This window comes from Cnephaeus nilssonii, assembly GCF_951640355.1.
Source record: "Cnephaeus nilssonii genome assembly, chromosome: 14".
Lineage (NCBI taxonomy): Eukaryota > Metazoa > Chordata > Mammalia > Chiroptera > Vespertilionidae > Cnephaeus > Cnephaeus nilssonii.
Genome location: NC_137085.1, coordinates 15,837,026 through 15,862,146, shown reverse-complemented (window position 1 = coordinate 15,862,146; position 25,121 = coordinate 15,837,026). Strand labels below are relative to the sequence as shown.

Sequence of the window (25,121 nt, the reverse complement as noted above, 5' to 3'; positions counted from 1 at the left end):
ATCATTCACAAAGTACAGAAATGTGAATTGTGCTTTCATCAGCATGCACTGTGAAATTTCTTTTTGCAAAAGCCCTTGCGGGGGTTCAAACTTGCTCTCTGGGTCATTAGAAGAGAGACCTGAATATCAGTTCCTTAAGCACAAATATGCTCAAAGGACATTTACTGATTTCAATTCTTGTCTGAGCCTGGCTATTTTGCAAGTGTGTTTTAGTCCTTTTGTGCAAGAGGGAAAGGGATTTTGGGTCCCTTCAGGTGTATTTGCTGAAGGAGGAACTTCCTTTGTGGAAAAGATGGTAGCATGTAGTGTGAGGGTAGTTTAGTTACTATAGTTCATGTATGACTGATAAATACCACTACAGTGATCAGTTCAAAATTAGTTGTGTGTAGCTGGTTAAGTACATGGGCCTTGGAATCAGGCAGACCTGGATTTAATCCTGTCTCTGCCCTTACTAGCTTTTACCTTGGGAAAGTTATTTAATCTCTCAAAGCTTTGGTTTCTTCAACTGTAAATAGGATTAATAGTAGCACCTTCCTCATAAGGTTGTTGTGAGGATTAAATGAGATAAGTTGTTTAACAATTAGACATAGCATTACCTAAATGTTAACTTTAATGATAACGATGATCATGATGATGTATTTGAGTAGCTGCTATTCATAACTTCACATATGCATTCTAACATGGTATCTCTTAACAGCTAGAGGCTTCAGGGAGTCTCTGAATCTCCTGGAGTAAATGTGATGATGTGACCTTGAGAAAAATGAGGAGTGGGGAGTCTGGGAAGCATTTGTCAATTTTCAGTTGCCCTATGAAAATCCATGCACCATTCCAGGCTACAGAGAGCTCAGAGTAGAGCCTCAAATGACCCCTTAGTGTCAGAGGGTGTAAGCAAACAGTTTTTGATGTTGTTTTATTATGGTAAAATATACATACCATCTTAACCTTGTTAGGTGTACAATTCAGTGGCGTTAAATACATTCACATTGTTTTTCAACCATCGCCACCATCCATCTCCAGAACTTATTGCATGTTCCCAAACGGAAACTCTGTACCCATTAAACAAATAATTTCCTGTTGTTCCCTCCCCCACCCCTAGAAACCACTATTTACTTTTCCTAGGAATCTGACTACACTAGCTGTCTCATATATGTGGAACCATACAATATTTGTCCTTTTGTGTCTGTTTTATTTCACTTAGCATAATGTCCTCACGGGCCATCTGTATTATAGCAGGTGTCAAAATTTCATTCCTTCCTAAGGCTGAGTAATAGTATATGTATACCACATTTTCTTTATTGATTGATGGACAGTTGATGGACACTTGGACTGTTTCCACTTTTTGGTTGTGAATAATGCTGCCATGAACATTTGTGTATCAATATTTATTTGAGTCCTTGAATTCTTTGGGTATATATCCAGAAGTGTAATTGCTGGATTATGTGGGAATTTTGTTTCCCACAGAAGTTGTTTTGCATTCCCAATGTGCAAGAGTTCCAATTTCTCTACATCCTTATCAACACTTATTATTTTTTATAATAGCCATCCTAATGGATGTGAAGTGGTGTCTCATTGTGATTTCAATTTTCATTTCCCTGATGATTAGCATTGTTGAGCATCTTTTCATGTGTATGCTAACCATCAGCATATCTTTTTTTGGAGAAATATCTATTCAAATCCTTTGCTTATTCTTTTAATTGGGTTGCTTTTTGTTGTTGAGTTGTAGGCAGTTTAAAATATATTCTGAATATTAATTCTTTGTCAGAGATATAATTTTAAAATATTTTCTCCCATTCCATGGGTTGCCCTTTCATTCTGTTGACAGTGTCCTTTCATGCAAAAAGTTTTAATTTTGATGAAGTTCTATTTATTTATTTATTTATTTATTTATTTATTTATTTATTTATTTATTCCCTGTTCTTTGGTGTCATATCCAAGAAATCATTGCCAAATTCAATGCCATAAATTTTATCCCCCATATTTTTCCTGTATTTTCTTTAGTGTTAGCTCTTAAGATTAGGTCTTTGGCTCATTTTGAGTTAATTTTTGTGTATGGTGTAAGGTAAGGATCCAACTTTATTCTTTTTGCATGTGAACATCCAGTTTTCCCAGCCCCATTGAATAGTTTTGTCATCCTTGTCAAAACCATTTGACCATAAATGCAAGGGTTTATTTCTGGGTTCTCTATCCTATTCTATTGATCTATATATCTGTCTTTGTGCTAGTACCATGATATTTTTTTATAACTTTATTTTCATTATTTTTATTTAGGGCTATAATAGGTTCACAGCAAAATTGAGTAGAAGGAACAGATATTTCCTTTATATTCACTGTCCCCACACATCACAGCCTCTTCCTCTATCAAAATCCCAAACCAGAATAGTACATTCATTACAATTGATGAGCCTACATTGATACATCATTATCACCCAAAGTCCATAGTTTATATTATGTACCCTTGGTAGGGTACATTCTGTGGGTTTGAACAAGTGTATAATGAGTTTTGCCTTTTCCAGAATGTCATATAGTTGGAATCATACAGTATGTAGCCTTTTCAAATGGGCTTCTTTCACTTAAAAATATATACTTAATACCTTCCACCATGTCTTTTCGTGACTTGAGAGCTCATTTCTTTTTAGTGCTGAATGATATTTCATTGTCTGGATATACCATGGTTTATTTTATATATATTCACCCATTGAAGGGCATCTTGGTTGCTTCTAAGTTTTGGCAATTATGAATAAAGCTGCTATAAACATCTGTGTGTAGGTTTTTATGTGGAAATAAGTTTTCAACTCATTTGGATTTTATATCAATTGTTTATACCAACAATTGACATTTCAACAATATTAAATCTTCTAATCCATGAACATGGGATGTCTTTTTACTTATATGTGTCTTTTTTTTTTCTCATAACATTTCGTAGTTTTCAGCGTACAAGTCTTTTGCCTCAGTGGTGATTTCCTAAGATCCTCTCTAATAAAATGGTAATATGCAAATTAACCATCACTCCGCTACGTAAGCCACACCCACCAGCCAAGCCACGCCCACCAGCCAATCAGGGCGAGTATGCAAATTAACCCCAATCCAAGATGGCTACAGCCACAGAGAGCAAGGTTTCCTAGGTAACAGAGTAAGCCAAGCTTTCCATAGCCGTTGCAGGCCTAAGCCTCCACTCAAGCTACAAAGTTTCAATTATAGAAGGTAAACAAATTCAAACAAATGGCGGCAGAATGGAGCTTGAGAGAGCAGGCCAGGGTTGCCGGCGGCAACAGGGGAAGCAAAGCTTTCCGCACACCCTGGCCGGGCTCACCTGCTTAAGGCAACAAAGTTTCAATTGTAGAAGGTGAATTAACTGCCACAGAAATGGCTGCCGGAGCCCCAGGCTTGGCTCCACTCCAGGCTACAAAGTTTCAATTGTAGAAGGAAAATAAATTCCAGATACCAGGGCCTCCCCTTGGGTTGCCAGGGGGCGTGGCCAGCCTGCAAACCACCACAGGTCCCTCATTCAGGCCGCCCCACACCCCAAGGGAACCCCCACCCTTATCTGTGACACCCTTCAGGGCAAACCAGCTGGCCCCCACCCGTGCACCAGGCCTCTATCCTATCTAATAAAAGAGTAATATACAGATTGATCATCACTGCAACACACAATATAGCTGCCCCCATGTGGTCAAAGATCCTGCCCCCATGTGGACACAAGATGGCCACCACAAGATGGCCAGCAGGAGAGGGCAGTTGGGAGGCACCCGGCCTGCAAGGGAGGGCAGTTGTGAGGGACCAGGCCTGCAAGGGAGGGCAGTTGAGAGGGACCAGGCTTGCAAGGGAGGGCAGTTGGAGGTGATCAACCCTGCAGGAGAGGGCAGTTAGGGGTGACCAGGCTGGCAGAGGAGGGAAGTTGGGGGCAAACAGGCTGGCAGGGGAGCAGTTAAGCATCAACCAGGCTGGCAGCAGAGTGGTTAGGGGGTGATCAGGCTGGCAGGCAGAAGCGGTTAGGGGCAATCAGGAAGGCAGGCAGGCAAGCAGTTGGGAGTCAGCAGTCCTGGATTGTGAGAGGGATGTCCGACTGCCCGTTTAGGCCCGATCCCACCAGGAGTCCCAGATTGGAGAGGGTGCAGGCTGGGCTGAGGGACAATCCCCTGCCGTGCACGAATTTCGTGCACCGGGCTTCTAGTATATATATATATATTATTTATCTTAATCCTCACCCAAGGAGTGAGGATATTTTTCCATTGATTTTTAGAGAGAGTAGAAGGGAGGGGCAGGGAGAAAGAAAGAGAGAGGAGAAAAACACTGACTTGAGAGGCACATCGATTATTTGCCTCCTGCTCGTGCCCCAATCGGGGCCGGGAATTGAACCTGCAACCTAGAAATTTGCCCTTGACCAGAAATTGAGCCAAACTCTTTGCTCCCAGGGCTGATGCTCTAACCATTGAGAAAACTGGCCAGGGCAGTATTGTATTCTTTTTGATGCTACTGTAAATGTAATTGTTTTCTTAATTTCCTTTTGGGATTGTTCATGGTTAATATATAGAAAAACAATGATTTTTGTATATTGATTTTGTATCTGCAACTTTGCTGAATTTGTTTATTTCTAACAGTTATGTGTGTGAGTGATCTTTAATGTTTTTTACATATAAAATCATGTCATATGCAAACAGATATATTACTTCTTTCTTCCGAACTTGGATAGCTTGTATTTCTTTCTCTTGCCTACTGCTTTGGCTAGAACTTCCAGTAGCATGTTGGACAGAGGTAGTGAAAATGGGCAGCATTGAAAAAGATCTTTTTTTAAAAATACATTTTTATTGATTTCAGATAGTAAGGGAAAGGGGGAGAGAGATAGAAACATCAGTGATGAGAGATAATCATTGATTGGCTGCCTCCTGCATGCCCCCTACTGGGGATCGAGCCCGAAATCAGGCACATGCCCCTGACCGGAACCGAACCCGGGACCCTTCAATCCGCAGGCCGATGCTCTGTCCACTGAGCCAAACCGGCTAGGGTGAAAAAGATCTTTAAAAGAGATGGGATTATGAAGCCTTTGACCTATTTAAAATTGTGTTTCTCTGTGTTCTCAGTATCTAGCACAGGGCCTGGCATGGTAATTATTGAATGAATGGATTTTTTAAAAAGGTAGTTTCTCAAAACAAAATGAGTTAGAAGCACTTCTGAATGAAGGGTTGATTGGGGAGAAGGTATCAAGGATTGAGTTGTGAGCATATGTGTGTTAAGGAGTCAACAGTTGTCCCCCGACAGAGAGCAGGTGTTGGTCCCACATTTTGAGCAGCAAAACCATTTTGCATTGTAGAAACTTTGCTGGGAGAGTCTGCTTTTGAAAGAGCTACCTCCCTGATTAAGTTAATTCCCTTTCTTCATATTAGCACTTACCAGCTGGAAGAAAATAACATATGTTGTATCTCTTTGTATTTATGACTACTGAATTAATAAGTTCAGTCCATTGGATGCAAAGAAAATGAGTGAAATGCTATACATTATAGATGGACTTGTTAATGCTAATAGAGTGTAACATATGCCTCACTTTGGCACAGTTTAGAAATAATGTGAATGATTTAAAGTACGTGAGTCTGTTTGCCTTCATTCTAATTGGGAATAGTTGGAAAGCTTCGAGTCACCACCATTTCATTAGTAATGCTGTGTTCTTCCATTGGAATGTAGCCCTCTCAAATTGGAGCAGATAAAAATTCTGATTAACTGTAGTCTTAGAGTGGGAAAATCAAATGATCTTATTAAATGTGTTGGTATTTCTCTTCATCTGGACTTTAAACAAGCAGGTTCTAAATATGGACTAACATGTCCTCACTTTTTCCTTTAACAAGGGTCATCTGAGTTACAGATTTAAAAATACATTCTGTAAATGCAGAATTTGGTAACTTTTACAACAATTCTGTAAATTCAGAATTAGATCAAATTTGATAATCTAGGCCAGGGGTCCTCAAACTTTTTAAACAGGAGGCCAGTTCACTGTCCCTCAGACCGTTGGAGGGCCGACTATAGTTTAAAAAAAACTATGAACAAATTCCTATGCACACTGCACATATCTTATTTTGAAGTAAAAAAACAAAACGGCAAAAACACCCGCATGTGGCCCGCGGGCCGTAGTTTGAGGACGCCTGCTCTAGGCTGTGGTGGAAAGAGCAGGCCCTTTGTCTCAGTGAGGGAAACCCTATAGCTTGTGCAAAAAGCAGGTGTGTTTTAAGGATACAAGACTGTCTTATAGGACCCAAGGACAGGAGGACAGCCAGGCTCAGGAGGTTCTGAGTCCAGGACCTGGAAGCCCTAGGTCAGTGATGGCGAACCTATGACACGCGTGTCAGCACTGACACGCATAGCCATTTCTGATGACACGGGGCCGCATGCCGAGGATGAAACATTTGCGACTAGAGTCTTGGAGTTAGTTTTTTCCTCAAAGTGACACACTACCCGAGTTATGCTCAGTTTTTTGGCGAAGTTTGACACACCAAGCTCAAAAGGTTGCCCATCACTGCCCTAGGAACTGGGGTCCCTCAGTATGTGTCTCCAGGGCCACAGCGTCTCACCTCTACGTTATCTCTGCACCTGCTCGTTTTCTGTCTCTCAGCAGATTGGCTGCCTTTGCTTCTCTGTGCACACAGTGAAGCACAGCTGCCTGGCTCTGGCTTTTTATCACTTCCAGTTCAAGGGCCAGCCGAGGCTGCCCAGCATCTCTGATTTCCAAATTCCTGGGAGAATCTGGTTATCTCATCTTGAGTCAGATGACCACTCCTGGTTTGTTCATTTATTTATTTAAAAACTCTTACTGAATGCCAGGAACTGTTTTAGGCACTGGGGATGCATCCTGCCCTACGGACCGTGTGTGTGTGCATGTGTGTGAGAGAGAGAGAAAGAGAGAGAGAGAAAGAGAAAGAGAGAAAGAGAGAAAAAGACTGTGAAAACTCATTCTTTGGGGACTGGGTTAAGAGTTGTAGTTTTCAGAGAAATAGAAGAATGGCTTGGAATCCAGATAGGCCTGGCTTTAGATCTTGATTCTTCCCTTACCAGCTATGCGTGACCTTGAGCATATTAGAATACCATTCTCAGCCCCAATTTTCTCATCAGTAAAATGGGAATAATCCTTGGTAGGTAGTTATGAGGATTAAAATGAAAAGGTACCTGTAAAGTCATGAGTGTAGTGCCTGCCACATGGAATCAGAACTCCACTCTCCTGGTTGTGACCCTGAGCAAGTTACTTAACCTGCCTGAGTCTGTCTCCTCACCTGTAAAATGGGAAAGAATATCAGCTACGGCACGTGCTTATTATGAGGACTGAATCATGTGATGTGTGCCAGGGTGCCGGGAGTTTGTACACAGTAGACATCAGTGTGGTCACTGCTCCTCTTGCTCTTGTGGTGATTAGTCACATTTTTTTCTCTTTCTTCTAGTTCCCTTTTGGCCGCCGCTCGCCCTGTGACATCTACTGGCATGGTGTTTCATTTCACGACAACAACATATTCTCTGGTCAAGTGAACAAGTTTCCAGGTATCCACTGTTATTTTTGTTGTTGGCATTTACAAATGTTTCCAGGCTGGGTCTCAGGGTACACTTGTCCTCAATAACATGACAGTGCTTTGAGATCAAACTCGAGATCTCTGCTTTGAGATCAAACTCGAGATCTCTTCATTGGAATTGCTGCCTGCACTCTGCCCCAGTGCCATCACCTTGGGAGGGATGCTAACGCAGAGGAATCTGGACTTAACCCACCAGGGGGTTGAAGATTGGAGGCTCAAAAACATCAAAAGACAGGCTTTCCAGGTCTGATTCCACTGGTAAAAGGACATGATTTTCACTTTTTCAGTTATAGATATAACATGGGGGTGTGGTGAGGGGATTATATTCTCAAAATGAAAAAAATAGACCATTTTACTTAAATAATTTGCAGGAAACAGAAGTACTAAAATTCAAGGAATATGTCACAGAAATGGGGTTAGCAGTTTTCATTTTCTTGAAGTATCACATTTGGAGGTACCGTTTTAAAAACCAAATGCACTTTTCTGGGAATAATAGGTGGCAGAACCTCTGCTTTTACCCAAAGCCATTATCCCAGTAAGACTTACCTGCAAGGGAAAGTGGCATAGCCAACATTTTAAGATACCCCCTCAGTCCACTCCCAACCACCCCTTGTGCCTCTACCACCCTCTTCTGCTGTGTCTGCTATTCATTATTTTTAATGGCTAAGTGAAGAGGGTAGTTACAGTGAGTGGAGGTGCTTGGGGGAAAGGAACATTGTTGAGCTGGGTCTGATCATAGCCAAAGCGTCTTCCACTGATTTTTTGAAATTTTAACAGATGGTTCCAAGCATGTTATAATATAATAATAAAAATGGTTTTTAAAAAGATCATCGCCTCCTTTAACAAAACCACAATGTGGATATTTCTGTATTTCCTCCCAAACCTTAACCCTGTTTATATATCTTTTTGACATAATTGCAGTCAGAGTGTAGTTGCCTGGATATAAGGTGGTTTCTCTTAGTGTTATATTATTTATGTTTATTTTATTTATTTATTTACTTATTTTTTATTAAAGAAATTCTCTGCTTTAAATATATTTTTAAAATTGATTTCAGGGAGGAAGGGAGAGGGAGAGAGAGAGAGATAGAAGCGTAAATGATTAGAGAGAATCATTGCTCGGCTGCCTCCTGCACATCCCCGCCTGGGATCGAGCCCACAACCCAGGCATGTGTCTTGACTGGGAATCAAACCGAGACATCCTGGTTCATAGGTCGATGGTCAACCACTCAGCCACACCAGCTGGGCTATGCTTATTTTAAAAAGGAGAATCAGTTTGTTTTTTCCTTTGGCAATACATGCCACATCTGTAAGAAAACACCTCTCAGAAAACCCAGTATCCATACATTATACACTGGCTGGTTGTGCCTTGTCCACTAGGGGCTTTTCAACTGAGCATGCAAACTGCCCCACGCCACACGTGGCTGAGATTCACATAGAAGGATATAGGTCAGGACATACAGCTTACCAGCGGGTCAGTACCCAGCATGTCTCTCCAGCGGAGTCTTTGCAAGGGTTCCAGGGGCTAGTGAGAGAAAGCTCAGGTGCAAGGAGATAAGACCCACATTGGTGGATGGGAATCTGTCTTGGCTTAGATGACTCATAGGACCCAGGATCTCATGTAGCTACTCCACAGCATAGCTTCCAGGGTTCCCGCCAGGGTCATGCTAAGTGACAAGCATCACCACTCTCAGGAAAGCCTGGAGTCCTGGCTTCCTACCTGGTATTTATGTAATTTGCCAATCAGGGTCATTTTAACCATATCCTTTGTTGTCTAGTAACACAGCTGACTCTCCACCTTTATTGGTTTCCAGGGGAACAGAATTAGAAAATTAACCTGAGGTCAAATTTGTCCTTAGAGAAGGAGAGAAGATTTTGTTACAGAACAAGAATGATGCTTGCAGTCAGGGTTCTTGCACACGGTCTAATGGAATAGTTATTGCTTTCAGTCTTACTGCACAGAAAAAGGTGACTTTTGTTGTTGTTGTTAATCCTCACCCGAGGATATTTTTCCATTGATCTTTTAAGAGAGAGTGGAAGGGAGGGGGAGAGACAGAGAGAGAAACATCAATATGAGAGAGACACATCAACAGATTGCCTCCCCCATGATCCCTGACCAAGGCCAGGGACCAAGGTATATGACCTTGACCAGAATCAAACCTGGGACTTTAAGTCTCTATCCACTGAGCAAAACTGGCTAGGGCAAAAAAGGTGACTTTTTGGTGCTACTAAAGGACTTATTGGGATATCAGGAGAGCATAATCTGAAAGAGAACAACTCTTTGAATGAGGACAGAGTTCCTAAGACCTGAATCTTAAGTGAGGCTTCATTTACATTTCTGATCTGCTCACGTGTCATCTAGAGAGAAGGAAAAAGGTAGGAGCTGTGACCCTTCATTCAGAACACAAATTAGAAATACAGAGAAAAATATTGCCAAAGGCGTGGCTTCATTAAAGGTGAGAAAAGGATATTCATCTCAAAGAAGCAAGTTTATCCCATCCTATATTCCACCTGCCAGTGATTAGCACATATAATTTTCCCCTTTACTAACAGCAGTTAATTAGCTCTAATGACAAAGTAGGACCTCGAACCTCTAGGCAGAGGGACAGTGTGGCCACAAACTTCTCTCTGAGAAAGACGGCAGTGCTCAGCAATGGGTGATCACTGAGCAGTCTGTCCTTTGGCTCCAGTTTGTGTCCAAGCTTATCTTCTGTCTCTGATATATCCCATTATTTAACAAATGCACTTTGTATGCATTGTATGTTACTTATAGCATGTCCTAGTGGACGTGCCTGGCAAGTATAAACACTTCCCACACTGAACAAGCAAAACTTTTGGACACGCATATGGGAGTAATTTATTTTATTTGTGTTAGCACGTTAGATTTTAGCCATTTTTCTATGGACAATTTCCCCCAAAGTTTGTTATTATATCTTAACTGATGAATTAAGACTTTCTATAAAAAATAATCTGCTTTAAGAAAGCCTGAAACTCTCAATTCTCAGCTTACAAACAAGTCTTTTGATGAGTTTCAGGGTCTGAGATGTTGACAGCACGTGGCGGTGGTGCCTGAGAGCCCACCCTGAGGAGGGGACTAGGGAAGGGGCTCCACTGAGGAATCCATGGGGGCAGCCACCTGGCAAGCACTGGGCTGGGCTGGGGACTCAAGGACATGGAGAGAGGCCTGTGGAGAGGGAAGTGTGATACCAAATATGTGCTGTGCTAGAGGAAACTTGGGATGCCTTGGGGGTTTGGAGCTAGGACACTCGCCCTCATCCAAATTCGCTTGGAATAGGTGGGGTGAGAGATCCTGGAGAGGAGGATTGACATGTGAGCTGAGCCTCCAGGGATGGATGGGCCTGAACCTCATGTAAAGCAAGGGAGCAGAGCTGGTGCAAAGACATAGACTGCTTAGAACTCACTGCTCACTCAGCCAGGGGAAGTGGCCCACGATGGTTAGAAAGGGTCACATGTAATAGGGGCAGCGAGTGATGCTAGGCAGGGACAAAAGGTCATGGGAAGCCGCTGAGGAATTTTAAGCCACAGAGTGACATGGGCCAGTTTGGATTTCAGAAAGGTCATCCCAAGGGGTGCATTGGAGGTGGGTGGAAGCTGAGAGAGGAAATGCAGAGAGAGCTAAGAGACTGCTGCAGCATCCAAGCAAAGAAGGTGAACTTATCAGTGGGGCTGGGAATGGAGGAAAGAGGATGGATCTGAACGGACTGTTTGTTTGACCTCTGGTTTGTGTTTCTGTTATAAATGATATTTGGATTGAATAATGCTTCCAGTGCAGCTCAGATTTTATTTTGTTCTTGTTTCTTGTTTTTGTTTTTTAAATTGGGCAAAGCTGTTACACTCTTCTGTAACTCCACACGGGAAGAGATCTACCAGGTCTTGGGACTTTGATGCAAAAAAAAGAACTCAGGCCTCGGGGGGAGTGGCAGGAGGCAAGATCTTGGTGTGAGAAGCTCCAACCTGCTTTAGGGGAACTGCCGAGACAGAGGCATCTTTGGGATAGATCTTGATGAGAAACCTAGATACCCAGTCAGCCTCAAAAGAACATGTTAGTAGTCCCTGAAGTCACAGACAGGAGGACTCCAGGAAGAACATTGGAGAGAACAAGGCAAAGACGTTGCTCAGGTACCAGGAACAAAGGACAGGTTTCTAAAATTTGGGGACAAAGCAATGGAACCCCAGAAAAGCAGTTGAACTCCTCCTCATTTAATTGGACTACAAAGTTGGGGTCAAAGAGTGCCTTGTTCCTAGTCTTGGGAACTGATGGTTAGACCTAGGCTCCACCTCAGGTCAGAATGGGTCCCAAAGCCTAGGGCAGAGGTCACAGATAGGGTCAGGCAGATTCTGGCAGTGACCTCCCTATTCACACATTTACTCTGGGAACATTGGCTCTGGCTCAGCTAGAAGGCCGGCTACTCTTGCCAGCATCTTATTGAGAGAAGATGGCACGCCTCACATCTGTTTCTGAGCCACTGCCCGAGGGTAGGGATGCCAGCAGCTTCCTCGTGGGCTTAAGTGAAGGGTGGAGACCTTCTTCCTGGCAGCACTGGGTGGCATCACAGCCAAGATATGGTAGCGGAACAAAGGCTTTGGTGGTCAGTGGACTGAGGGAAGTCTACACAGGTGCCTGCTGGAGACAGGTGTACTGGCGGGGTTAGGGCTGAGCTGTCTATAGCCAGCAGGCCGGCAGGGTCTGGGAAAGGTTGCCATTGGTGGGCAGAACTGCTTCTGAAGTTGACTGTTTTCAGTAGAGGATTACCTAGAGACAGACACAAAGGTAAACTCGGAAACAGATCCTTAGCTGGTATAGAGACCTCCAGTGCGCAGCACAGAAGGAGTCACTGCAGATTGAAAATGAGTATTTACTTCACTTGCTGGACCTCGATTTTCATAAAACTTTTCTGGAACATTCAAATGGCACTCCTGTTCTCAGAGCACTTCTGTCTGCATTGTGTGTGTCCTTCTGACCTGCTGAGTGGTTTCTGAGCCTTTCCCAGTTATAGCGCCCTGATGTGGAGCATACCACCACATTCTGGTCAGGAGGCAGCATCTGCGTGATGTAAGGTGCTGCGCCACAGTTCGTCCCGAGGGTTTAGTTTAATACTAACAGAGACCGTAGTCAGACATGAGTGAAGAGTTCCCAAGAAAACGGACAATTTGTTTTTGTGTCCCATGTGTTCAGCTCCAGTGTTTCTAACTCAAAATTTCATAGGGGAATAAAGAGGAATAGCTTTGATTTTCCAAACTCATGCATATTTCTTGGGAAGCTCAGGACAGTGTCCTCAGTGAGTTTATTTTATTTTATATCGAAGAGTCCACATTAGAGCCCAGTTTATTAGAACTTTTTAAGCCCCTTTATTTCTTGCTTAATCCTTCTCTATATCCTTCTAAAAAAGAACTAAGAACCTGGGCATTGACATGTTGAAGCTGCAATTTTTAGGTTTATCGCTCTTTTTAATATGCTGAGGGAAGCAAGAAGTAGGTTACTAAAACCTTCATTCTCAAGTGTTTACCCTTTGCTTCTTGAACATGGCAGTTTAGAGAAACTTCGTTCAGTCTGATTGTGGCCTCTTGGAAGGTGTGATAATTCGGACATGCCGAGCTAATATGAAGCTTGGTACTTTCTATTAACAAAAATAACTTCGCTCAGCCCTAGCTGGTTTGGCTCAGTGGGTAGAGTGTTGGCCTGCAGACTGAAGGGTCCCGGTTCAATTCCAGTCAAGGATTTAAAAATAAAAACCAAAAAACTTCACTCACCAATTTTCTAGTGTAGCTCTCTCAGGGTGAAGAACATTTTTTTGTTGTTGCTGTTAATCCTCACCTGAGGGTATTTTCCCATTATTTATTAGAAAGAATGGAAGGGAAGGGGAGAGAAACATCAATGTAAGAGAGACACATCAATTGGTTGCCTCCAGCATGTGCCCCACCAGGGCCAGGATCAAGCCTGCAACTGAGGTATGTATCCTTGACAGGAATCGAACCCAGGACCCTTTGGGCTAACACTCTATTCACTGAGCTAAACAGGCTAGGGTGTGAAGGCCATTTTTAGCGGCAATATTTGCTTTGAGAAATAAACATGCCTAAACATAAAATAATTTGCTTAAAATTTGCTAGGGTAAACACTTACTTCCCTTGTCAGTGTTACTCAAGATGTGAGAAAAAAAAAAAGTCACCATTCTTTTCAAATGTTTTATAAGTGAGATATTTCAGTTCCCTCCGGATAAATTAATGAGATCTGGTCAATGTCTGCATCAGTACTTAGAACTGAAGAACTCCTATGGATTCCATTTCCCCTTAAACTATAATTATGCTATGATATCTTCTCCAGTCCATGTCCTTATTCAGGGAGATAGATTTTATGCTGAAAGGTATATATACTTTTATACATTTAATACTCATGAAAGATTAAAACAAACAATTTAATTAAGCTTCTCATGATGTAAGCACAGTCTACTAGATAATATTCTCTAGGGTATAAGATGGAAGGAATCCCAAAAATAGGTATGGTGGCCCCAAATTTTAAAAAGATATTAAGTTTTAAGTGTAAGATATAACTGCGTCTCTTTATTCATTATCTAGGGGCTGACAAAGAATGTAGTAATAAGCTAGGGGGAAACTCATTCCTTTGAATTGATGTTTCATTTTTATAAGGAAAAAAATTCACCTATCACCTCAAGTTTGTCATTAATTTGGTAGGTCTTAACAAACCATGAGTCACCGCCGTGGGGAACAACTCATACCATTTTTTTTATCCAGTCTGAAAAGTGACTATGTTGGGTGGGTGGTTTTAAAAGTCCCAAACAATGGCTGTTTTATAGCTAGTGGCCCACTGTTGTTAAAACCTCACAGCTTCTCTCCTCCCCAGGCATGACGGAGATGGTGCGTAAAATTACTCTGAGCAGAGCAGTGAGAATTATGCAGAATCTCTTTCCTGAGGAGTACAACTTCTACCCTCGCTCTTGGATTCTGCCTGACGAGTTCCAGCTCTTTACTGCTCAGGTAGATGGCACTCCGTCCCATGGCCTTGAATCATACTGTGGTTGTGACCGTGTCCTGGGTCCTGTGTGCTGGGAGCTGGGGCCAGAGGTCCCCAGGGAGCTGAGACTGGCCAAGGGAGTTTCTAACAGCACACAGTAGGTGTTGGCAGCGACCACGGCAGATTGCAGAGTTGAACAGGTAGGGTGACAGGTAGGTAAACTGAAGAAGTCCTGACATGAGACGGTCCGGATACTGATATTTGAAGCTGTATCAGGGGGTCCGGGTTTGGGGAGCCAGGGAGACAGAGCAACAGAGCTGGAGCAGATGGCTGAGCACATAAGAGGACTGGGATTATGAGTGAATCTGGAGGTGTGGTCCCAGGGTATGAAATGTGGGAGATCAGGCTCCGCTTCAAGGCGTGGTAGTAGGTCTGACAAACTGAGGGGTGGGAGGAACCTTTTAAGTGTCAATTTGTTCCAGAATCAGTATTCAAATCACCCATTCCATATTGAAGCAGTATGTTTGAGCATGAAATATTTAGTTGAAAGCCAATTGGCCATATATGTTTTAGTCCGTTTCTGGACTCTACTTTGTTCCATTCATCTGTGTGTTTACTTTTAGCTAAGAAAGCTATGGCTTTATCAGGTAGTGCCAGTCTTCCCACTTGGTTTATCTTCAGAATTGTTTTGGCTACTTTTGGTCTTTTGCATCTCTGGATCAATTTTATAATCAGTTTGTCCCATTTCTACAAAGAAGCCTGCTAGGACTTTGAATCTATAGCTCAGTTTGGAGACAGTGGATATATTAACAATGCTGAGTTAGATACATGACTTTTTATTTTTTTTAATTTAAATATATTTTTATTAATTTTAGAGAGGAAGGGAGAGGGAGAAAGAGATAGAAACATCAATGATGAGAGAGAATCATTGTTCTGCTGCCTCCTGCATGCCCCCTGCTGGGATCAAGCCTGAAACCTGGGCATGTGCCCTTGACCAGAATTGAACCCAGTCTGCAGGTCGACACTCTGTCCAGTGAGCCAAACCGGCCAAACCCATTGACCCCCTGTACCTTCTTCCCACTCCCTCCCCAGGCCTTCACCAATCTATTGTCTGTCCATGGGTTATACATATATGCATACAAGTTCTTTGGCTATTCTCTTCCCACTCCCCCTTCCTTTATTTATATCTTTCTTAACTTATCTCAACAATGTTTTATAGTTTTCCCTACAAGTTTTTATTTTTTATGTTAATTGTAAATGATATTTTTGAATATCATTTTCCAATTGTTTGTTGCTAGTTATAAACATCCAATTAGCTTTTTAATTTTGAACTGTATCATATGACCTTGCTTGATTCCCTAATTAATTCTAGAAGTCCCTTTTTGTAGATTAGGATTTTCTATGTATACAATTAATTCATCTGTGAACGAATGTTATTTCTTCCTTTGTAATCTATGTGCCTTTTTTTTTTTCTTGTTAAACTGCCCTGGGCTAGGACCTCTATACAATGTTGAACAGAAGTGATTGGAGTAGACGTCCTTGCCTTGTTCCCAGTCTTTGGGGGAAGCATACAGTCTTTCACTGTTACATATGATGTTAATATTAACTAGAGGTTGTTCATAGATGCCCTTTGTAAACTTGATGATGATGTCTTCTATAATTTACAGAAAGTTTTCATCATGAATGGGTGCTTAATTTTGTCAAATGCCTTTATGTACCTGTGAAGATGATATGGTTTTTTTCTTTATTTTGGTAATATGATGAATCACACTGATTAATTTTTTAAATGTTAAACTAACCTGATACAAGTCCTACTTGGTTCTAATATATTATTCTTTTTATATACTGCTATATTTTGTTAGGATTTTCTATGTCTTTGTTCATGAGAAATGCTGGCACTTGATGTCTTTGTTTGGTTTGGTATCAGGCAATCTTCATTAAGTGATTTGGCAAATGTTTCTTCTATTTTTTGAAGATTTTATATAATACTAGTATCATTTCTTTCTTATAAGTTTGATGGAATTCATTATTGGAGGTATTTGGGCATGGAGCTTTCTTTCTGGGAATATGTTTTTTTTATTTTTAAAAATACATATAGGTAATTTTTCTTTCAAGGGACTAGTCCATTTTTTCTAAATTGTCAAATCAATTGACATAACATTTTAAAAAATAGTATTTCCTTATTATTTTTTAACATCTATGAGATATGTAGTGATCCTCCCCTATTTCATTGCTGAGATTGGTAATTTGTGTTTGCTTTTTTTTATAATCAGTCTAGCTAAAGGCTTATTAATATTGTTGCTCTTTTCAAAGAACCAATTTATGATTTTATTATTTTCTCTCTTGTTTGTCCATTTTCTATATCATCGATTTCTAATTTTTATTATTTCTCTCTATTTCTTTTGGGTTCACTCATCGCTTCTTTCTAAAATAAAAAGCTATTTATTTTTTTAATTTTAATTCTTTATTGTTTAAAGTTAAAATAAAAAGCTATTTTAAAGAGAAACCTAAGTCCATTGATTTTAAACATTAAAGCAATAAGTTTTCCTCTAAGCACTGCTTTAAATACATCTCAGAAATCTTTGTATGTTACATTTTCATTACCATTAAGTTTAAAATGTTATATAATTTCCCTTAAGATTTATTTGATCCCTGGGTTATTTAGAAATGTGTTGTTTAACTTTTAAATAATTTGGAATTTTACCAATATCTTTTGTTATTGATTTCTAATTTAATTGCTGACATAAGAGTGTGTATTCGGTATTACCTTGCTCATTTTAACTTCATTGAAAGTTGTCTTATGATTCATATATTGTCTATATTGATGAATGTTTCATGTGCATTTAAAAATAAAATATACTCGAGTTGTTGGGATAGCATCCTACAAATGTCAATTAGGTCAAATTGGTACTTGGTACTGTTCACGTGTCCCTTACTTATTAATTGCCTACTTGTTCTGTCAGTCATTGAGAGAGTATGTTGAAGTTTCCAACTCTCATTGTGGACTGTCTCCTCATTTTAGTTATGTCAGTTTTTGCTTTACATATTTTAAAATTCTGTTCTTAGTTTGATGATTTGACTCTTTTATAAGGTAACTTTCCTTGTCCTGAAGTCTACTTGATATTAATATAGCACCTCTGGCTTTCTTTGGCTTAGAATTTTCATGGTATATCTTTTACCAGTCTTTTACTGTTAACCTGTCTACATTTTTTAAAGAGTGTGTCTTTTTGACAGTGTGTGATTGGGGTATAGTATTTTATCCAGTTTAATAACCCCTGCCCTTTAATTGGTGTGTTTAGCCCATTCATACTTAATCTAATCACCAATATGGTTGGCTTCAAGTATGACATCTTGCTATTTCTTTTCTATTTATACTATATGTTTGGATTAATTGAATATTTTTAGTGTTTTGTTTTATCTTCTCTTTAAGCTTCTGAGTTATACTTCTTTTAAAAGTGTTTTTTGTTTTTGTCCTGCTCCTAGAATGTAGGGTTTATAATGCATCTTTAACTTCTCACATTTACCTTTAAGTATTTCCTACTTCAAGTAAAATATAAACACCTTACAACATTATATTTCTACTTCCACTCTTTTCCTTTGTGCTATTGTCATATATTTTACTTCTGTGTTATAAACCTCATAATACATTATTATTTTTTCTTTGAAAAGTCAATCTATATATATAAAAGCCTAAGCGACTGTTATGACCAAATGACTGGAATGACCAGAATGACCGGTCAACTAGTCGCTATGACATGCACTGAACACCAGGGGGCGGACACTCAATGCAGGAGCTGCCCCCCGGTGATCAGTGTACTCCCATAGCCAACCTCCCATGGCCAACAAACCTCCCTTGATCCCTCCCCCTGTCCTGCAGGCCCTGTCCAGCAGGCCCCGGCTGGCAGGCCCTCAGGCCCCAGCAGGCCTGGCCCCAATCCGGACTGGCCGAGACAGCCCCAATAGGCCCTGATCACCTGCCAGGTCTAGAGACCCCACCTGTGCACAAATTTCTTGCACCACGCCTCTAGTTATCTTATAAAGAAATTGAGTATATTTGTCTTTTATACTCACCCATACATTTACATTTTCAGAATTCTTCATCCCTTTGTGTAGCTCCAGGATTCCATCTGGTATTATTTTCCTTCAACTTAAAGAATATTCTTTAACATATTTCTTGTAATGCAGGTCTGCTGATGACAAATTGTCTCAGCTTTTGTTTGTTTGGAAATGCCTTCAGTTTTGTAAATGTTTTGAAATAATTTTGGACTTACAAAAAAGTTGCAAATGTGTAGTAGAGAGTTCACATATACCTTTCATCTAGCTTCCCTTATTATTAATATATTATACAAGTACTAAAACTTAGACATTAGCATTGGTATAATATTAGTAAACTATCTATACACCTTATTTGAATTTTTCCTATTTTCCTACTAATGTCCTTTTTCTGGTACAGGACCCACTCCATGATCCCTCATTGCATTTAATTGGTAAAAGTACTTAATAATTACAAAGAGATATACCTCCTGATTTTTATCTGCCACATGTGGGTATAGAACCAGCACATTGGTTTCTCCACCCCTCCTGCCAGTGTGGCATCTTCTTTATATCCTTAGTTATAGGAGTTCTGTTTAGCTAGATTTCAGGTGGTTCTAAATGATGAGTTTTCTGTAGTTTAGTTGTAATTTTGATGTAGTTGTGGGAGGATTTGAGTATCACATTTACCTACACTGCCATCTTCACTGGAACCCAGGTCTTCTTTAATCTCTTTGAACAGTGATTTTTTGTTTTTGTTTTTAATGTACAGCTCTTTCATATCTTATGTTAAATTTATCCCTAAGTATTTCAAATTTTGACACGTGAGCAATCTTTTGGTTTTAAACTTCAACTTCTTGTTATTCATTGTGAGTATGTAGAAATATAATTGATTTTTATTTGTTAATCTTGAATCCTACAACCTTGCTAAACTCTCCTAATAATTCCAGTAGCTTATTTTGAAGGTTTGATGGGGTTTTCTATATAGACTATCATGTTCTCTGAGAATCGGATGGTTTTATGTCTTGCTTTCCAATCAGCCCTTTATTTATTTTTCTTGCCTTATTGTCCTGGCTAGAATCCCCACATAGTGTTATAAAGGCAAAAGAGATGCTGAGGGTTGTATTAAGACATTATATCTTATGTAGGGAAGGACAGATGTGAGGGATATTTCGAAGGTGGAATCTACAGGTCTTGGAGACAGATCAGAGATGGGTATGCAGAGGAGGTACAGTTGATGTTTTCAGGAATCTGGTGGGGATGCAGTTGCCAAGATGGGAAGCCCCAGAGGAGGAGGAGGTTTAGTGGGAAAGATGGGAAGCTGAGTAAGTGCTTGTTGCTTAACTGTCAGCTTTCTGAGTTTAGCCATTCAGATAGACTCTTTATCTTCGGTAAAATGGGGGTGTGGGGGTTGGCAATTGCTCTATCTCTTTCTGTTTTAGCATTCTAAACTCTCAAGTGTCACAGTCCATTTGATTAATGCTGAAGGTACTTAGAATGGATAGTTCCCTAATATAAAGGAGGAATTCTGTGTCTCTTAAAGGACAATAATCTAGAATCTGCTGATTCAGGGTCTGGCACATGCAGAACAAGACTATGAAAACCCTATCATAGTAACTCACTGGAAAGCCCTGGTACCATCACTTATTTCTCATGGGATCTCAAGTAAGTCTCTTCCCCTCTCAGCCCCATTTCTCCAACTGTTAAATGGGGAAATGATTATAACCTCGGAGTGATTGTGAGCATCCAGTGAGTATTTGATGATGAAATGCTTCATTAGCTGCAAATCTGAATTTAAAAAGAATACACGTGGCATTCTAATTTTTAATGTCACCTTTGTTTTAATACAAAATTATACATTCAGTTTAAGAATTCAAATATAGGGATGTATAATGTAAAAAGTGGAAAAATATTCCCACTCCTCAGAAATTACTGGACACTTTAGTGTATATTTTTCCAGCTATTTCCTATTTATAAACAAATATGCACTGTAACACACATGGCTTTTTTTCTTTAAAAATGGGATTTTACCATACATTCTCTTTTTTAGCTCTTTTCCCCACTGAATATGTTTTAGGCATCTTTCCATGTCAGCACTATATAGTAATCAATTGTATGAATGCACAATAACTTTAAAAATTACTTCTCTGTTGATGGACATTTAGGTGGCTCTCAAATTCCTTAGTTTAATAAGTAATGCTGTTGGGCATTCTCTCAGATTTATATCTTTCTACACCTGTGCCAGCATTTCCTTCAGGTGGACATCTCAAAGTGGAATTACTGTATTAAAGGGTTGTGCATTTACATTTTGACTGGTAAAGCTAAACCGAAGGCATCATTAGAAATGGTGCATTTAATTATGAGGGTAAACTGTCTTGTCAGGGCCATGGCAGTGAGCTCTCAGAGCGTATGTGGGCTTTGCTTTGTGATTCTTGGTAGCAACAGGAAGAGGTCTGAGTAGCTGTGAAACATTCTAAAAACTGACACTGAATATTTTATTTCTGACATTAATTAGGATTAAATTTGCTTCATTAAAGAAAGGGGAAGATCCTCACTCCTCTGCTATAACCATTTGCAAAACTGGTTCCCAAATATGATCAGCAGGTGGCACCAGCGGGAAGCAAGTAGGATTCTCAGTGGAAATTTCTGTGAAAACTAGAGGTGGATGCAGGCTTCCTTTCCAATTTTAGCAGATGGCCAATAAAAAAATTCCTTGGAGTTTATTTTGCATATGGTCTCCCATCTGGGTATTTGAGAAAAGTACAGTTTTGTTATCAAAACAGTATTTATTATGGTGAAGGAGTTTGTATTTCGCAGAAGAATTTTTCAGTGAATAAAGCCAAAAAGCTGCTCAATAATGCTTTCAAGTTTCTTGGAGGGAACCAGTGAGCATGGTGTCCTTCCACTGTCCTCTCCAGTTACCCTCCTTAGTTAGCTTTGATTGATTCAGCTCCTCGAGGCTGAATGAAGCACATTATTTGCAAAACCCCCAGGGAACAATGTTCTCCACTGGCTTTAGAACTAGGAAAATGTGGACTTACTTATAAGTGGGTCAGAGTCCAGGCAGAAAGAAAAGCTGCAATATGAAGCATATGTTCCTTGTCCTCATCCCACGTTTATCAAATAAACTTCTGGTGAGTTGCTTATTTGCATAATTTTCCTTCATTTGGACAGCATGCTGATCTGACTGACCTTCAGGGCACCCTATAGTTGAAGTTCACCTACTGGGTGAAGTTTAAACTCCTACACATGCCTTGCAGAGCCGCTGCCCACCTCTGCAGCCTCAGCATCCAGTTTCCCACCTCTTCCTCTGGATCCTTCCATATTGAACTGCTTTAAGTACACACCTCTGCACACACCTCTCCTTTTGCCTGGAGCACTGGTCATTATCCTTCCTGCCCCTCTCCCAACTCCATAGCTGCCTTCTGTCACCTGACAAATTTTGCTAATTTTTCAGACCCCTGCTTATCTTTTACTTTCTCTATAAAGCCTACTCTGTCCCGCCCCACTGGGAAGCATTTTGGGTTTCTTTCTTCAATGTACACTGCACTCATGTTTATCACACTGTTTAGTGACTACATGTTTAGTTATCTTTCTCTCCCGCTCTAAGTTCCACGAGGACAGCGAGTGACTGGACCAGTCTTACTCATCATTGTATCCCTAGAGCTTGTCACGGTGCCTGGCTGTAGTGGGAAGTCAAGTATATTTGCCAAATTGAATTGCAAATTAATATGTATGGTTTAAAATAATTTCTCTTGTGAGTTTAGCCATCAAAAGTTAGCTTCTCCAAGGCCAAGGGTATTAGCCTGACCCAACCTGTCACTTTAAAAGGGTGTGGGCCACACCTGGGCCATGAGGAACTTACCAAAGTAATGCCATCCAGTGAGATGGTGGTTGGGCTGCTGACCTTTCCCAATGATGCCCAAACTCTACCCCACACAGAGTTCTGCACATGGGCAGCAGGCTTGGGAGCCATCAGGGAGACCAGAATGCCTTCTGCTTATGCAGCCTGGCAGCCCGGGAGGCCAGAGTTCTGGTGCATAACTAGTAGAAGACAAGACAGAAGTGAGGGGGTTCCAGCTGTCAGAAGCAGGCAGATGATTCAAAGCTGCTGGCAGAGATGCTGTAGGAGCCATGGTTTCACCTCCCTGGCTGCTTCAAGTTTTATTGCCTTTGTTGCCAAAAATAGAACTTCACCGCCTGCTTAGATATATCATGCTGTTCTTGTGTCCCTTGCTTAACAGCTCAATTTGTTTACTGGAAAAATATCATCCGAAACTCAAGATGGTGCTCATCTCTGGAAAAGCATGCTTAGGTCCTATTCATTAGGACATCCTTTTAATTAGCCCGAGTGACACTGGCATTTGTGTGGTGCTTCGCAGTTCACTGTGTGCTTTTCATATGCATGGCCTCTGTTATTCTCCCTCAATTTGAGGAATTATCATTATCTCCAATTTACAGGTGAGAAGACAGAGGTTCAGAATCAAGGGTTCTTGCTCATGGTTACACATGACTCTACAACAGCTAGTGCACTCAGACCTCTGACTCAGTACAGTTCAAACATTTCCTGAGACCTACTAAGTGCCAAGTGGTAGGGGTACAGGTCAATGTATCCTTGCCCTATGCAATCATTTAATGTGAAATGAAACACTGAACCAGGGTCAGGAGGCCTGCTCCACTTCTGGTTCTACCTCCTTTCTCCCCACCCCCCAGTTTTATTGAGATATAATCTACACTAATAAAAGACAAAGATGCAAATTGACCGTGCCTCCACAACACCCACCAGCCAATCAGGAGTGAGTATGCAAATTAACCCAACAAAGATGGTGGGCTAATTTGCATACACAGCTGCTCCAGGCCTCTGGACAGCGTGGGAAGGTGGAAAGGTGGCTCCGGGCCGGAGCAAAGGCGGTGCCGGCAACCAGGGGAAGGAAGGCCCATTCTTGCACGAATCTTCATGCATCGGGTCTCTACTTGAGACATAATATTGTATATTTTTACATCATGATGATTAGATGCACACATATATAGCAAAATGATCATGATAGTAAGGTTAGTGAACACATTCATCATCTCACATAATTACAGTATTTTTGTGGTGAGAACATTCAAGATCTACTTTCTTAGCAACTTTCAAGTATATAAACCAGTATTGTGAACTATAGTCACCATGCTCTGTATTAGATTCCCAGAACTATTTATCTTATAACTGGGAGTTTGTATCCTTTGTCCAATATCTCCCCATTTCCCTCATCCCTCATCCCTCATCCCTGACAACCACAATTCCACTCTCTGTTTCTATGAGTTTGCCATGTGTTGCAAATGGCAGGATTGCCTGGCCAGTGTGGCTCAGTGGTTGAACTTTGACCTATGAACCAGGAGGTCAGGGTTTGATTCCCAATCAGGGCGCATGCCCAGGTTTTAGGCTTGATCCCCAGCAGGAGATAGCTGATCATTGATTTTTCTCTCTCTCTCTTCCTCTCTGAAATCAATAAAAATTATATTTAAAAAAGCAAATGGCAGGACTTCCTTTTTTATGGCTCAATAATATTCTGAGAGAGAGAGAGAGAGAGAGAGATTTTCTTTATCTATTCATCTGTTGATGGGTACTTAGGTTGTTTCCATGTGTTGGTTATGGTGAACAATGCTGCAATGAATCTGAGAATGCAGATACCTCTTAGACATAGTGATTCCATTTCCTTACCCAGAAGTGGAATTCTGGATCATATGGCAATTCTAGTTTTAAATTTTTTGAGAAAGATCTATATTGTTTTACATAGTGACTGTACCAATTTACATTCATACCAGTAAGTGGGAGGTGACATCTCATTGTGGTTTTGATTTGCATTTCCCTGATGATTGGTGATATTGAGCATCTTTTCACTTACCTGTTGGCCATTTGTATATCTTCTCTGTTCGGGCCCACTGCCCATTTTAAAAAATATATATTTTATTGATTTTTTACAGAGAGAAAAGGAGAGGGATAGAGAGTTAGAAACATGGATGAGAGAGAAGCATCAATCAGCTGCCACCTGCACACCCCCTACTGGGGATGTGCCAGCAACCAAGGTACATGCCCTTGACCGGAATTGAACCTGGGACCCTTAAGTCCCCAGGCCGACGCTCTATCCAGTGAGCCAAACCGGCTAGGGCCCAGTGCCCATTTTTAAATGAAATTATTATTGTTATTTGCTATTAAATTGTATGAGTTCCTTACATAATTTGGATATTAATCCCTTACCAGATATATGGTTTGCAAATATCTTCTCCCATTCTGTAGATTGACTCTTCGTTTTGTTTATAGTTTATTTTGCTGTGCAGAAGCTTTTCAGTTGATGTCGTCCCGCTTGTTGATTTTGGCTTTTGTTGGTGTCATATCCTGCTGCCACCTCTTAGCTGGGTATGGGACCATGGCCAAGTCATCTACACCCCCATTTCCAGGCTTCAGTGCTTCCTCTACAAGAAGAAAAGATTGCAGAACATCACTAAGGTTCCTTCCACTTCTAACCTTTTGATTCTGTGAGTTTGGCTTTCCTGGACTTCCATAAAACTCTCTG

At 40.8% G+C, this 25,121-nt stretch overlaps 1 protein-coding gene across 1 annotated transcript in view; it reads left to right on the top strand.

Annotated features, from left to right (window-relative positions):
* The window catches only part of TTLL11 (tubulin tyrosine ligase like 11), a 193,253-nt gene that overhangs the window by 31,400 nt on the left and 136,732 nt on the right, over window positions 1-25,121 (top strand). Inside the window, 2 exon segments of the mRNA XM_079789791.1 lie at window positions 7,419-7,515; window positions 14,422-14,555. Of these exon segments, the coding sequence (XP_079645917.1) occupies window positions 7,419-7,515; window positions 14,422-14,555 (231 nt within the window).